At 40.1% G+C, this 16,359-nt stretch overlaps 1 protein-coding gene across 1 annotated transcript; it reads left to right on the top strand.

Moving 5' to 3' along the window:
* The first annotated feature begins 345 nt into the window (after positions 1-345).
* FBXO4 (F-box protein 4) lies at positions 346-15,778 on the top strand. Its single transcript, XM_081089902.1, has 7 exons — positions 346-566; positions 1,918-2,153; positions 3,782-4,002; positions 8,963-9,038; positions 9,139-9,314; positions 12,548-12,723; positions 13,986-15,778. Exons 1-7 carry the CDS (start codon positions 378-380, stop codon positions 14,073-14,075), a joined length of 1,164 nt encoding a protein of 387 aa, XP_080946028.1. The 5' UTR covers positions 346-377; the 3' UTR covers positions 14,076-15,778.
* The last annotated feature ends 581 nt before the right edge of the window (positions 15,779-16,359 follow it).

Below are 16,359 nucleotides of genomic sequence, written 5' to 3' on the forward strand. Positions count from 1 at the left end.
GTAGTGGAAACGTCACATCCTGCAGGTAAGGACGTTATAGAGGGGGCAAGAGATTTGGGGGCCGGGGAGCGGGTAGCAGAGTGCTCTTTGGAACGATTAAGTGATGTGGTCTCTGTGACATAGACTTACACACAGTTCTAAACACGTATTGTGTGCTGAGGCTGAGGCTGAGGCTGAGGCTGAGGCTGGGGTCTGGCGTGGAGGGGCGGTGACTGGCCAGGAGCTTCAGCTCTTCCCCACTGGGTTTCCTTCTGGGCTGGGGTGAGCTGGCTCCAGGCGGCGGGGGGGCGGGGCTTCCGGGGGCGGGGTCAGGGGCGGGGCTTCTGGGGGCGGGGCGTCGCGTGACCCTGAGTCAGTCGGGAGCGGCGCCGGCGGCCATGGCGGGAAGCGACCCCCGCAGCCGGTGCGACTCCCCGCCGCCGCCCCACAGCGACTGGGGCCGCTTGGAGGCGGCCATCCTCAGCGGCTGGAGGAGCTTCTGGCAGTCGGTGGGCAAGGACCGGGCGGCGCCCCGCGCCCCCCGCGAGGAGGCGGAGGAGGGGCCCAGCACCCTGACGCGGCTGCCGGTGAGCGTGGGGCGGGCCGCGGAGACCCCGGGGCGGGAGGGCGCCCCGTCCAGGCCACCCGGGCGCCTGGGCCCTCCCCGGTCCCCGCAGCCCCGGGAGCCACCGTGGGCCCGACACGCCCAGGCGGTGACCCGGCTCCGCGGCGGGGCCGAAGGTCCCGGGACACACCCTCGGGGGCGCTCCGTCACCTGCCCGGCCGCCCGCGCGCGGCGTGTCTCCCAGACGGGCTGGGGGCGACGGCGGGCGATGAGGGACCAGCCGGGAAGCATCCCGTCTGTGTGCTCAGCATCCCTTCCTGGCTCCGGGCCCAGACCCCCGGGGTCCCCCCCCTCCGGGGGGCCGGGCTGCTGCCTCGCACACACTCTCCGCGGCTACACTCCCACCAGCTGCAGCCCCAGCCTCCCCATGGCCGTCAGCGGGCCGTTTGTCGGGGAGATGGGGACATTCTTGAACATTACTAAACCCCTTTCCTTGATCCCACTCATTTATGCATAATGAAGAGCATTACAGACTGTTGGACAGAAACAGGCAAAGAAGCATCGCGCAGACTGTCCGACTACAGCGGGAGGCTGGGGAGGCTGGGGGGTAAGATGCCAACCGAAGGCCTTGTGTGCATGCATTTAAGCACAACCAACAGGTGCAAAACCCTGGGCGCGGGGGCGGGGGAGGGAGAGACATATGTACTACCATTTGTAATACCTTAAACAATAAAATTAAAAAATTTTAAAATAAAAAAAAATCCCTTCTCCTATGGGCTGTTGACACCTCCCTCCGCCGCCCATCAGGAACTGAGAACAGGGGGCTGGGGCTGGGAATGCCGCCCCGGTTCTCACCCCGGCGCAGGTCCTTCGAAACAGTTAATGGATTTGACAGAGGAACTCGGATGACAGGTTTACCCTTGGATGTGATCTGGTGATAAAATCAGAAGTTGGCTTGGGAAAGATTTATTTTGAAGAATAAATTATTTCCTAAGTAAATATACCCAAATGGTCTGGCAGAATACCCCTGGAAAGAAATGAAAGAAACTGGTTATTTTGCTTGAAAAATGGTTGGTTTCCGTGTATCAGAAATTAAGTGTTCAGGTAGGATTCTGTCCTGACGGCAGGAAAGCAACTTCAGAATGATAGCCTTAGGGGAAAATAGTGGCTGTTCAGTTGATCTTTGGTTAACTGGTATAGCAAGCCTTTGTTGCTATTGTCATTTATCCTGATAGATTTAATTAAGACACTGTTCAGTTGATGTTCGGTTTCCTAGTATGATGATAATAACTTTTCTCATTTATTATTGGAAAATAATTTTCCAAGATAAATCATTCCCCCTTTCACCTGCGTGCCGCTTTCCTCTGTTTCAGATCGACGTACAGCTCTATATTTTGTCATTCCTCTCCCCTCACGATCTGTGTCAGTTGGGAAGTACAAGTCATTACTGGAACGAAACTGTTCGAGATCCCATTCTGTGGAGGTACTTTCTGCTGCGGGACCTTCCTTCATGGTCTTCCGTTGACTGGAAGTCTCTTCCAGATCTGGACATCTTAAAAAAGCCTATGTCTGAAGTCACTGATGGTGCATTTTTTGACTACATGGCGGTGTAAGTATCTAGTTTTATGCATTAAAGAGAAGATATTAAATTTGACTGTATTACAAGTCAATAGTCCCACGACTATTTTTTTTTCATAGATTTTTGGGTCTTAGTGTCTGTTCTTTTGTGAAAATTGGGGTTAAGTTAAATGACTTTCTTCATTTTGTTACTTCCCTGTGATGCCTGACCAGAGTATTTGGGTAAATATACATAGTTCACATGGCAGGAAGTGAACCTCTCCTTTAAATTTTCATTATCTTTAGAACACTTGTCATTTTGTTCAATAGTGAATGCTTTCCATATCCAGAAAAGGAATGGCCAGAGGTCAGAAAGCAGTTCGTTGGCAAGGCAAAAGCCATTCTCAAGGTTCTGGGAAATACAGTTTTCTCACTAACCCAAAGCATTGACATTTTGGAATATAATGTAGGTGAGAGAATTAATGTTATTGAGCAACTGGTCCCGCAGCCAACCTAGCATCGAGTGTATCTGATGCTGTGAGACCAAACTTCCCCCAGGGATAGTAATAATCATAGTAACTATCTTTTATGAGCAAATAAAATGATTTCTGACTCTTACAACCCCGGGTTGATTATTCTTCACATACTGCAGTTGGAAAAATTGAAGTTCAGACTATCAGTGGCTTATATAACTAATTAGTAGTGAGGCTTGGCCTGACCTATCTAGCTTCAAATTTGATTTATTTTCGTTTTTGAATTACAAGTTCCTAAATAAACACGATTATCTTATTAGGTTAGTAATTGTCTTAACCAGCTTGATTTAGTTAACGGGCTTTAGGTTTTATTTTGATTGGGTAACTTTATTTTCATTTTCAATAACATGTGGAATTGCTAGTTTAGACATTTATAGCTATTAAAATAAACTGAGTTGTTTTTATTTTTATGTGATTCTTAGTTTGCTAGGTTAGCTGTAAGGAATATTTGAGCCTCCCTTTATGTTTAACACTAATTGAACTGTTACATTTGAGGCTGTTAATAAGAGTATGTCAGAAACTTGGTTATATATTTTTTAATCTATAGGAACATTTATGCTGACTGTCTGTGTAGTTTATCTTCAGTGCAGTGTTTCTCAGTCTTGGTACACATTTTGGACCAGATGGTCTGGGAACTGTCAATGTTTTGAGGCACCCCTGGCTTCCACCCACTAGATGTCAGTAGTACCATCTCACTAACCCCCTGCCGTGATAACAGAAGTGTCTCCAGATGTTGCCAAATGTTCCCTGGACCTGGGGGCGCGAAGAGAGGAAGGTGAGGAGCAAAATCTCCCCCATTTGATCACTGCTCTATGTAGTGAATTTTAACCATTGAAACAAGTGTTAGACCAAATGTTCCATGAGAGAATCTAAATGAAAGATTAGAAAGTAAGTAATGACTTCCAGCGGAAGACTTTCTCAGTTTCTGGATCAGTAGTGCTCCCATAGCACCTCATGCTTTGTCCTGTCATGGCACTTGGCATACATATAATGGTGTCTGTCCCCCGCTGTCCTCCACGAGAATTGGAACTATATAGTCATTGTATCCTTGTATCTAGCAAATTCTCAATAAATTATACATTGTTGAGCAAATAACTGGCTAACTTTTTTTCTGTATTAATTTTCTAATTGTGACAATTTTATACAGCTATAAAATGTGCTGTCCATACACAAGAAGATCCTCGAAAGCTAGCCGTCCTATGTATGGAGCAGTGACCTCATTTTTGCACTCACTGATCATTCAGAATGAACCCCGATTTGCTATGTTTGGACCAGGTTTGGAAGAACTGAATACATCTTTGGTGTTGAGCTTGATGTCTTCTGAGGAACTTTGCCCAACAGCTGGTTTGCCTCAGAGGCAAATTGATGGTAATTTTCCTGTTAATCTACAGTATATAATAAGTTAACACTTTGAGCTTGACACTAATGTTAAATAGAAAGAAATTCATTTTTTAATTAATTATTTGATGTGATGAAATATAGCAGTGATTTTTAACCGGTGTGATGGGAGAGTCACACTGGTGTGTCACAAGAATTTTTAAAACATGCAATATCTGACTCTGTAGTCTGGGACAGATATTGGACCTCTTTTCCCTTAGATTATCAAATAAAATAATGACAACCATCAACATAACAATAGCCGTCCGGTGTGAATGAATCAAAATTATACCTATTTTTTGTCAGATCAGCAAAAATATATTTTTGATTGCTGCAGAATTTTAATAATTACTTTATATGTGCCATGACATAAAAAAGATTGAAAATCACTGAAATATAGTAATTTGGTTAATGAGAGCCCTCCAGATGCCAAAGGACTGAGAGAATTAATATACTTTTTAAAAGAGGTAAGCTTCCTCTTATTTCCTAAAGTTTATGCAATCCAGAATATAGGATTATGTGAAAGTAAATTATGTAGCCAAGATGTTGTATTTTATATTTTAAAAGAATGTTAACAGCAAAAACCATTTGGCACCTATCTACTATGTGCAAAATACTTTCACATAACTGTATATTGAAATTTCAAAAATACTTAATTTTCACCTTCCCCTTCTTTCTATGAAAAAATAAAAAATAAAAAACAGAACCCAACAGCAGCCATGTAGTTAGTTGGTAAACAGGATATATAATAAATATAAATGATAGTATAATGTAGCTTTACTTATTCATTTATTGAGAGCACTTATTAGATCCTAAAGATGCAGAGATTTAAAACCATATCAAAAACCTTTGTCCTGAAATCACTTGGTCTAGGATGGGCAGAGACAAGTGCACAGGTAATTTGAATATGATGCAATTAGTTCCTGGGTAGAAAATTTAGGGTCAGAGAAGGCACCACATTGAATAAGATGCCTCACATGGTCATTAAGATGAGTAGGAGTAGGCAATAAAAAAAAAGACAGGGTAAAATATTCTAAGCAGTGAGAACTACATTTCTGAAAGGACAACACCCTGGTTGTGCATGGCACATTTGAAGTAGCTCTGTGTGTGTAGAGTGTACAGGTGAGAAGACACTTGTGTGCCATGCTTAAGCATTTGGAAGCTCTTAAAGGATTTTAAGCAGAGGAATGAGGTGGTCGAGATTGCATTTAGAAAGCTCAATCTGGCTTCCTTAAGTGGGAAATTGATTAGGAGGCATCATAAAGACATGGAGATGCATTAAGAAACCATTAATCTATACTAATAAAAGGGTAATATGCTAATTAGACCGAACATCTTCCAGACGACCTTTCGGACATCCTTCTGGACAAAGCCACAGTGGCAGGGCCGAGGCAGAAGTGGTTAGGGGCAATCAGGCCGGCAAGGGAGAGCAGTTAGGGGGATCAGGTCAGCAAGGGAGAGCAGTTAGGGGGATCAGGCTGGCAGGGGAGAGCAGTTAGGGGCATCAGACAGGCAGGCAGAGGCAATTAGGTGTGATCAGGCCAGCAGGGGAGAGCAGTTAGGGGCATCAGGCAGGCAGGCAGGCAGGTGAGCGGTTAGGAGCCAGCAATCCTGGATTGCAAGATGGATGTCCAACTGCTGGTTGTGGGATCGGGCCTAAACTGGCAGTCGGACATCCCCTGAGTGGTCCCAGATTGAAGAGGGTGCAGGCCGGGCTGAGGGACCCCCTCCCCACACTCCCACCCCCTCCCCACCATGCATGAATTTCGTGCCCTAGGCCTCTAGTCCTATATAATAAAAGGCTAATATGAAAATTGTCTCCTTGACCGGGAGTTCAACTGGGAGTTCGACCAGGAGGTGAGGCCATTCGGCCAACCGCCCATGACCCCTCACCCCGGCTGGCCCAGCCCAATCACCCCAACTGGGGTGGGCCAGACCCCACCCATGCACGAATGCATGCACCGGGCCTCTAGTATTGTGATAAAAGTATGAAGGATATAGAATTGACTGAATGTGTAGAGATAGATGCCTGCTATAAGCAATCCACTTGTAGCTCCATTAGGGCAGGAATCTTGTCAGCTTTATTCTTAGCTTGATCTGAGGTATCAGGCACATAATAGGCACTCAATATATATTTGACGCATGAATGAACAAGTGACTTTGTGGATTACTTTATGCATCCAGATCTCAAGAGCAAATTCTGGGCTAGAAATCAAGATTTGACAATCATGGAGTCCATGTGGACTTTGAAGTTTCTGAGGATGGAGAGGAAGATTGTGAACCAGGTGCTGAAATCTTCAGTGAATGTTTGGAGGAAGGGATTATCAAAAGGAAATTTATAAATTACAAGGTCAAGGAAGGAGAGATGGGACTATAGCTGAATGCTGTGTGTGTCTCAAAGAGATGGAGTTTTTCAAGAGGGTTGGTGAGTAATGGTTATGACATGGCACTGGGGAGTAAAGAGAACATTGACTTTGCCGAAACTGGTTTGGCTCAGTGGATGGAGCGTCGGCCTGCGGACTGAGGGGTCCCGGGTTCGATTCCGGTCAAGGGCATGTGCCTGGGTTGCGGACACATCCCCAGTAGGAGATGTGCAGGAGGCAGCTGATCGATGTTTCTCTCTCATCGATGTTTCTGGCTCTCTGTCTCTCTCCCTTCCTCTCTGTAAAAAATCAATAAACTATATTAAAAAAAAAAAAAGAGAACATTGACCCTACCTCTTTACCCTGAGATGTGAGAGAATAAGCAAGCCTGTTACATGAGAGTCCACAGTGAGAGAAGCGGCACCTAGGGGCAGGCTCATTTCAGGTAAAGCCATGAGATAGAAGGGACAGCTCAAGAAGAGGTTGGGGACATGGAGAAGTTTGTTGATTATGAAATGGCAATTTCATTCTCAAGACAGCAGCTGGAGTGATTGTTTGGAAATGCCAATTTAATTATGCCTCAAACCCTGCAAGATCAGGGAAGAATGGAAGGAGGGGTCATTGGCAAGGTGGTGCGTTCAGAACAGCCTAGAGATCATATTAGGCTGAGGATAGATGTGTTGAGAGGGAAATCTCGAAGTTTCTGATGAAAACAAAGATCATGGTGGAATTTACTTCTGTGATCTCTGAGGTCACTTGGCCTGGGATGCTTGCAGTGCCAGCCACCAAGATCTCTGTATATGTGGTGACATAAAAAGGTGTGGCATGGCTCAGCTTATTTGGACAACTATATTGGTTATAATGCAGGGGTAAGTAGAGACCAGATTATATTAACGTTTTCTTTGCCTGAAGGGAAGTGGCTTTGAAGGGAAGAGGTATAATTATTTAGGCTTTTTTTTAATTTTTAGAGGGAGAGGAAGAGAGAAGAAGAGAGAGAGAAACATTGATGATAGAGACGCATTGACTGGCTGCCTCCTGCATGCCTCCAGTATAGAGCCCACAACCCCAGTATGTGCCCTCACCGGGAATCGAACCCTGACCTCCTATTTCATAGGTCGACACTCAACCACTGAGCCTCACTGGCTAGATAGGCATTTTTAAGCAGTCTCTCCACATGCTGTCGGAAGAACGATAGTAGAGGGCAAAAGTGGATGTAGGACACTGTTTAGAAGTGATTGCAGAAGTCCAAGTGTGAGATGATGGCAACTTAATCTAAAGGGTGGGAGTGAGGGTGGAGAGGGGTGGACAAAATCTAAGAGGACATTTTTATAGCAAAAAGAAGTAGAGCCATGGGAGAAGAGAATGCCCTTTCTAAGAGGCAAGAGGGAAAATGAGTCCCTGTGTGTTAACAGCCAAAATAAGGAAGAGGTTTAGAAAGAAGGACAAGTAACAAAGTTGATGATTCAGGTATAAAGTTGAAAGAAGCTAGTACTATTTGGCACCTGCTATTTGCCAGTCACTCTAATAGTTTCACATATGTAATCTTGTTTAATGCTTACAATAATCCTAAAATGTATTATTACTATACTTCTATGACAGAACTGAGGCTCACAAAAACATGGCTATATATAGCAAAGTTAAGATTCTAAATCAAGTCTAATTCCAAATTATGCCATATTTTTTTCAATTTTCTAAGTTGGCATTGATGACTCCTCATAAATTTAAAAACAGCTTTTTGGGTGGAGAGGGGAGCCTTCACTGAATGTATACATGGAGTATAAGATAAATGAGAAACATAAAAATATGAAAATGAGTCTTAGTCTTGAGGATAAATAGTAGTAGCTATTATGATGCAACTGCTGCTGATATGATGATAAAGTTAATGAAGGTAGTGATGATATGAAAAGGAATGTTATGCCGAAACCGGTTTGGCTCAGTGGATAGAGCGTCGGTCTGCGGACTGAGAGGTCCCAGGTTCGATTCCGGTCAAGGGCATGTACCTGGGTTGCGGGCATATCCCCAGTAGGAGATGTGCAGGAGGCAGCTGATCGATGATTCTCTCTCATCAATGTTTCTAACTCTCTATCTCTCTCCCTTCCTCTCTGTAAAAAATCAATAAAGTATATTTAAAAAAAAAAAAGAAAAGGAATGTTATAAGCCTAGCAGTTCTTTTTTTAAAATATATGTTTATTGATTTCAGAGAGGAAGGGAGAAGGAGAGAGAGATAGAAACATCAATGATGAGAGAGAATCATGGATCAGCTGCCTTCTGCACGCCCCACACTGGGAATCAAGCCCGCAACCCCAGGCATGTGCCCTGGCGGGAATCGAACCATGACTTCCAGGTTCATAGGTCGACGCTCAACCACTGAGCCACGCCAGCTGGGCAAGCCTAGCAGTTCTTTGTCTATGTTTTTATTAAGTGAATGAAAATTGCAAGCAGCATCGTTTCCAACATGAACATTCCATTTTAATTCAAAGCTATATATAAGTTGTAGAATTTTTAAAATTCTGGGTAATGTTTTTCAATCTGATCTTTTGCTGTCTTTATTAATGACTTTTTTTGATAACTGTAATTTTTTTCTTTAGGTATTGGATCAGGGGTCAATTTTCAGTTGAGCAACCAACATAAGTTCAACATCCTGATATTATATTCAACTACCAGGTAGTGCTTCCTACTTGGTGACTTAAGGACTGGAATATTTTAAGGGGATGCAGCCTGTTTAGTGTCTGATTATGTTTTATGTTTACATATTTTCTTATAGAAAGGAAAGAGATAGAGCAAGAGAAGAGCATACAAGTGCAGTTAACAAGATGTTCAGTTTACAGAATGAAGGGGATGATCAACAAGGAAGCCGGTACAGTGTAATTCCACAAATTCAGAAGGTGTGTGAAGTTGTTGATGGGTTCATCTATGTAGCAAATGCTGAAGCTCAGAAAAGTAAGCATTATCGTATTTTCATTTTAAAAGCACTTGCTTTTCAAAGCAAATACAAAATATTTTTTAGGCTTTACTGTGGTTTCTTAAGGATATGATGGTTAATTTTATCAATGTGACCCTTTGACCATTCGTTAACAGTGGATTCTCAAACCTTGATGTGTATTAGGATCACTTGGAGAGCTTGTTAAAAACAACTGCCTGGTTCCTACCATGGTGGATTATGATTCATCGATTTGATTGTGTCCTGGGATCTGTTTTGTTTGTTTGTTTGTTTGTTTGCTTGTTTTTAACAAGCACTTACAGAATTTTGATGCATACCAAAATTGAAAACTGTAACTATATGGTACTATTTATTGTATGCTTCTGCACTTTTTGTTATTGCTGTGTGTTTTTTACTTATGGTCCTATTCAAATAATTTATGCAGATAACTGAAAATTTTTACCTTTGTTTTAATTACCCAGATACAGAAATGTGTGGTGTGGAATGTTTACTTTAATTAGGTAGATTAGTTGAGAACACTCTCTCTATACTCTGAATAATTGCCATTCACAGTGATATATTGGTATGAAATCAAAATATTTTAGGGCCAAAGTCATTGTTGTAATTTCTCCCTCAAACCCCTGTGAACAAGGAAGGATATAAATAATATAATATATTGTTCTCACTCAGAACACGGTAGCAGCAGCCCATTCCTTAAAGAATTTAAAGTTTATGGTGCACTAAAGTTAATCATAACAATAAAAGCCAAATCCATCTTAACTACTGACTAGTTGGACTTGACCTACTGCATTAATGGCCTAACAAAAAGATCATGTCTATTTTCAGTAGTAAATCCTCTTTTTTAGGCTGTACCTCAGTCTTTACAGTCTCTACTGGCTCTATATAAAACATCTAGCAGTAAATTAAAATTTTATAAGTCACACACAAAAAATAAAAGTGAAATGACCCATTATCAAGAGATAAAGTAATCAGTAGATTGCCTGGATGTTTCACTCTCAGAAAGGGACATGATTAATATGTTAAAGGATTTAGTGGAAAAGGTAGACAATATGTGTGAACAGATAGGGATTTTCAGCAGAGAGTAAGAAGCTATTATAGAGTAAAATGGGAACGCTAAGTATAGAAAATATGATAACAGGTGAATAGTTTCTTCAACGGACTTATTGGCAAATGAAACCTTCAAAAAACTGAAAGATAGCTCAGTTGAAATTACCCAAATTAAAACACAAAGAGGAAAAAGAGAAGGAGTGGGGAACAGAGCATCCGAGAGCTGGGGGAACCTATCAAAGGAGAGTCAACTTTTTCTTAAAAGGCTAGATATTAAATATTTTAGTTACAAGAGCCATATGATCTCTCATAGTTACTCAGTGCTACTGTTACAGTGCAAAAGTAGCCACAGACAATTTGTAAATTAGTGGACATGGCTGTTTTCCAAACTAATTTTATTTATAAAGACAGATTGATAGGAATGTAATATGCCAATCCCTGGTCTAACATATGTGTGTGTAATTGGAGTACGAAAACATGAAGGGAGTAAGAACAGGGAAAAAGAAAATTTTGAACAGATAATGGCCTATATTTCAACATTACTGAAAGACAACAAGCCATAGATCCAAGATGCCCAGGGAACTGTAAACCTAATAAATGGAAAATACATCTAGATATATCATAGCTAAATTGATGAAAACCAAAGGTAAACAGAATATCTTGAAGGCAGCCAGAGCAGAAGATACTTACAAAGGGCCACAGGTAAGGACAAAGACTCCCTGACAGAATTGCTGCAAGCTAGAAGGCAGTGCAGGGAAATCTGTACTGCAAGCATGTCAAATTCGCAGCCCTCGGGCCACATGCCTCATCTATTTGGCCTGTGTTAGCCTTTGAGTTTGACATGCTTGCTGTAGAGTATTGCAAAGGGGAGGAAACCTTATGTCCAGCAAAGAAATGTTTTAAAAATGAAGGCAAGATCAAGACTTTTCAGACAAACAAAATCTGTGAAAATTCATTATTAGCAGATTTCCACTAGAGGAACTATTAAAGGAATCTCTTTAGGCAGAAGAATATACCAGATGGAAAATTACATCTACAAAAAGAAATCAAGAACCCTGGGATGAAAACAATAAAACTATATAAAAAGTTTTTTCTAATTTTAAATTCCTTATAATTATGTAAAGGAAAATAGTAACAATGTATTGTGGGCATATGATATTTTCAAGTAAAATATATACTAACAGTACAACAGCATGGAAGGGAGGAAATGGAAATATATTGTAATATTCTTCTATAAGTGAAATTGTATAATACTATTTAAAGGTAGACAGTTATAAGTTAAGAATTACATTGTAAATCTTTGAGCAACCTCTAAAAAAAGTGTAACAGAGGTATAATTAAATAAGCCAGTAGTGAAGATAAAATGGAGTCATTTAAAAAACTCAATTCAAAAGAAAGAAGAACAAGAGAGACAAAGGAACAAAGAACAGGTGGAACAAGTCAAAATCCAAGAGGTATATAATAGATTTAAATGTCCCATGTTTGTTAATTCATTACATGTTTGTTTTCTATCGGTATATAACAAATCGCCTCCAACCTACTGATTCAAAAGAACACCTGTTTATCAGCTCACCGTTCTCTTGTTAGAAGAATCTCATCCCTTTTAAGGACTCACCTGCTGAGGTCAGGCTCACTGAGGACGGTGTCCCTAATAGGACAATACACCCCAATGATGACAGTGATATCCCATTATATTTGTAGGTTCCTCCCAGCAAAGGGAAAGGGTTTAGACAGGGCGCGAGTCATTGGGGATCGCTTTAAAATTCTGCCTACCACAAAATGTCAGTGATTTGTATACATCAGTGAAAGGCAGAGACTGTTAGTTTGCATAGATAAGCTAGACCCAACTATATGTTTAAATTTTTGAAATTAAGGACTTTAAAAGAAAGGGTAGTGATAGCTACAGAATTTGTGAGAGGAAAATATCTATATTAAGGTATTTTTCTTTTAAACTATAGAGACATCTGAATGGTACTATGATTCCCCTCCCCTCTGATTTCACCTAAATTCCTGTCCTTGCAAGGCTACTTAATGACATATTAATAAATGAACAAAGCAATAGAGGCAGCTTGTTATGTTTGGGTCCTGGTAATTTTTTTGTTTCCTTGTTCTGTTAGTTTTTAATCTAATTATTTTAGAAATCATTGCAAGTAATGCAAATTAAGAGTTTGACTTCATTCCTTAGGGCATGAATGGCAAGATGAATTTTCTCGTATTACGGCGATGACAGACCCAGCCTTTGGATCCGCGGGAAGGCCAATGCTGGTTTTATCTTGTGTTTCTCAGGCAAATGTGAAAAGAATGCCCTGTTTTTATGTGGCACATGAGCTGGGCCTGAATCATCTGAACCACCCGTGGATGGTAAGATCCTATCTTCTCTGGTGAGAAAATCTTACTTTATTTTTCAGGTTTTTTTTTTTTTTAATTTTACTCTTTCCTACTCATTCTCTTTAATGAAACAGAACAGTATTCTAAAGTCAGTTTTAATAGCTTAATTGATGGGAGTTATTTTAGTTGGTGTCAATAGTCTCAGCTGATCATTTGTTCCTACTTGTCTCTCCTGTCATGGGTACAATGAATAATAATTGGGGATTTTTTTTTTTTTTTTAGATACCAGTATCATGGTTTTTTCCAGCATTAGTGTATTATGCTTTAAGGGCCATCAGAAGTACAGATTTCATCTTAGAGTTCCTAGCTCTCCAAACTTTATTTTAATCATGGAATCTTTTCATCAAATGAAACCTTACATGAAAGCCCCTAAGTCAAGCATGTCAAACTCGCGGCCAGCGGCTGCATGCCTCCTTTATTTAAATGAAGCATGTGGCCTGCCAGCCTTGAGTTTGACATGCTTGCCCTAGGTAAAATAAAGGAAAATTAACATTGGAAATGCTTTTGCTGAAGAATTTAGAGGATTTTCTTCCTTCTTTTCTCCCCTTACCCTTCCAAGGAGCTCTGGAAACTGGAACAGAATTTGAAGGCTACTAATAAAGGTGTACCTTCCTGAGTTTGACTTACCACTAGAGTGGCAGTCTTAAAGACATTTTTTTGCAACAAGATGTCACATTTATCAGTTGACAAGCTGGGTTCATTCAAAAATCTTTTTGTTTTCAAAGGGGATCTTTTGGGGGAATTATTTTTCTAATACATACAAACAAGTCATGGAAATGGTAGATCTTCCTATCCCCAAGGATAAATAATAAGCCTTATATTGGTAATAATTAAAAGATATAAGAGATCATATTTTTATCTAAGCTGTCTAGGAGACAATACTTGAGTGACTCATCCAAAGTTTATTGGGATATTTTTAGTCCTTTTTTTGGTGTCTAGAAAAATGTCCGGCCCTATCTGGTTTGGCTCAGTGGATAGAGCATTGGCCTGTGGACTGAAGGGTCCCAAGTTCGATTTCAGTCAAGGGCACATGCCCGGGTTGCCAGCTTATCCCCAGTATGGGCCATGCAGAAAGCAGCCAATCAATGATATTCTCTTATCATTGATGTTTCTCTCTCTCCCTCTCCCTTCCTCTCTGAAATCAATAAAAGTATATTTTTAAAAAAATGTCCATCATCATCATAAGATGTTGAACTCAGTTTCTTACTGATAATGGTCTCTCTTCTTTGTCCTAGGTCCAGGATACAGAGGCTGAAACTCTAAAGGGTTTTTTGAATGGAATTCAGTGGATTCTTGAAGAAGTAGAATCTAAACATGCAAGATGATCCTTGTTTTAGACCTTGGGAACTGGAACCATTTGAAACTTGCTGCTGACGTCATGATATGAATATTTGCTCAGTCAGCTCATTTTGTCCTACCTTTCTGCAGATGGACTTTATATTGGACAGCTGTAGCTGCTGTGTTTTTAATATAATTTTTGCCTTTTACCTTAAATCAATTATAAGAAAAAGTTTCAGTGCAAGCATTTAGCCCAAAAATAAACCTTTTAAGATTTTTTTTTTTGATAATTTTTATACTTTCCGTCTTTTTAAAAATATTAAATTCTGGAAAAAACAAGTTTGTGCATTTATCATTCCTTGTGGTTTCTGCTCTTTTTGGTTCAAAGATTTCCCTAGTGGGGAATAGCGGATTTGCTAAGCTTTCTATAAGCTTGCTGTATAGGTCCTTTTCAAGGGTTCTTAATGGGTTATCAGAAAGTGAGTTTTTGTCTGTTTTTAATGAATATACTGCTTAAAGACTGGACTATTCTGGAATTGCATTTAATATTATAGCTATATAACATGTATTCTTTTCTAAAACAGTGGAAATTAACTTTACGATATTTAATATTAATTCAGTGAAAATAACTTGTTCTGGAAGTTCTTGATATTTTCAAATAACTGAAAGCTCAGTTCATCTCTAGATGTAATGCCAGAAAGGTTCTAAAACATAAGTGCTGGACAAAACAATGAGACATTTTTCTGCTTTTTAGGTCCGTCCTCTGTCTTTTACCAAATTTCCTCTGGGGGAGAATTGTTGAATGCAATTTATTTTCACATCTGGAGTTCTTCTATTTACAATCGATTATACAGTCATATTGTCATTAAAAGCTTCAGGGTATTTTTGTCATCCCACCAAAATCTGTCTTCCTATGCCAGGCATGCTCTTCCACCCACAGATTCCCAGGATAGGTGATTGGTCCCATAAAAACTGTATATATAGTTCTTTGATAGCTTCTCATTGGAATTTGGTTTAGTTAGACTTCTTTGTATCTACTGAGCAAGCATGTCAAACTCAAAGGCTAACATGGGCCAAATAAATGAGGCATGCGGCCCATGGGCCAAGAGTTTGACATGCTTGGCCTAGGCCGTGGTCGGCAAACTGCGGCTCGCGAGCCACATGCGGCTCTTTGGCCCCTTGAGTGTGGCTCCTCCTAAGCCTTAGGAGTACCCTATTAAGTTAATAACAATATACCTACCTATATAGTTGAAGTTTAAAAAATTTGGCTCTCAAAAGAAATTTCAATCATTGTACTGTTGATATTTGGCTCTGTTGACTAATGAGTTTGCCGACCACTGGTAGAGTGTAACCATTGTATCTTGTGTTTTCCTGGTGTAGTAATAACCCTTTATGACCTTCTATGTTCTATCTGAGAGTAAAACTCTTAGTAGTTTTTACAATGTCTTAAACACAGAATCTCCTAAATCACAATGTTTATTAAAACATTTGCAGCATTATGTCTACACACAGTAGCTGAATCATTTATTTATCGATGATCATTATATATTGTGAAGAGTTTTTATTTTCCCCATGATTTTCATCATTATTTCATTCTTACTATATATTTTGATGGCTTTTTACTGCCTTTTTTTTGATAGGTTATATGTGCCTTCATATTCTTTGAACCTTGTAATAAGTCCTAAAACAAATTTGTATAACATACGAAGTCTGATCCTTGCTACAGTCTCAACAGATTAAATTTTCTATATTTCAGATTTTCTGGGCTTTTCCTTCCTGAACATCTGTATAAGAAACTGTTGGAGGCAACATAGCTGAGACATTAAGTGCATGGACCCTAAAACTAGATTGGTCTGGGTTCAAACTCTAACTTTATCATTGTGTGATCTTGGACAATTTCCCTAATTGTAAAATGAAGATATATAATAAATAATATCTATCTCATAGGATTCTTAAACTCTTTAAGTAAATTAATATTTTAAAGCACTTAGGACAATGATTGGTACCAAAACGTTCTCTAAAAGAGTTTGTTTAAAAAGTTGTGATGCACAGAACTACGCCATTACCAAAATGAGTTTTTATTTTTAGTCTCATAAGAAAAGCTTGATATAAAAAGCCTTATCTACTTAAGGAGGCATAAAAAGGCCTAGCTAGATCTGACAAAATAATTTAGGGGATTATAAGGCCCTTAATTTTTCACAGAAATTTTAATTAAAGGAGACTTTTTGGCAAAGGAGCATTTAATTTTTCTGTTTGTCCTGAGTAGTGTTAGCTCTTTTCTACCAGAGTACATTGAAGGGCATTTTTCATTTTCTACTTTCTTCTTACTGC

This window comes from Myotis nattereri, assembly GCF_964212035.1.
Source record: "Myotis nattereri genome assembly, chromosome: 4".
NCBI classification, from domain to species: domain Eukaryota; kingdom Metazoa; phylum Chordata; class Mammalia; order Chiroptera; family Vespertilionidae; genus Myotis; species Myotis nattereri.

Coding starts and splice junctions, on each gene's coding strand:
- FBXO4 (XM_081089902.1), top strand. CDS start 378: ATGGCGGGAAGCGACCCCCGCAGCCGGTGCGACTCCCCGCCGCCGCCC. Junction 9,039..9,138: donor ATATTATATTCAACTACCAG/GTAGTGCTTCCT, acceptor ATTTTCTTATAG/AAAGGAAAGAGATAGAGCAA. Junction 9,315..12,547: donor AAATGCTGAAGCTCAGAAAA/GTAAGCATTATC, acceptor TTCATTCCTTAG/GGCATGAATGGCAAGATGAA.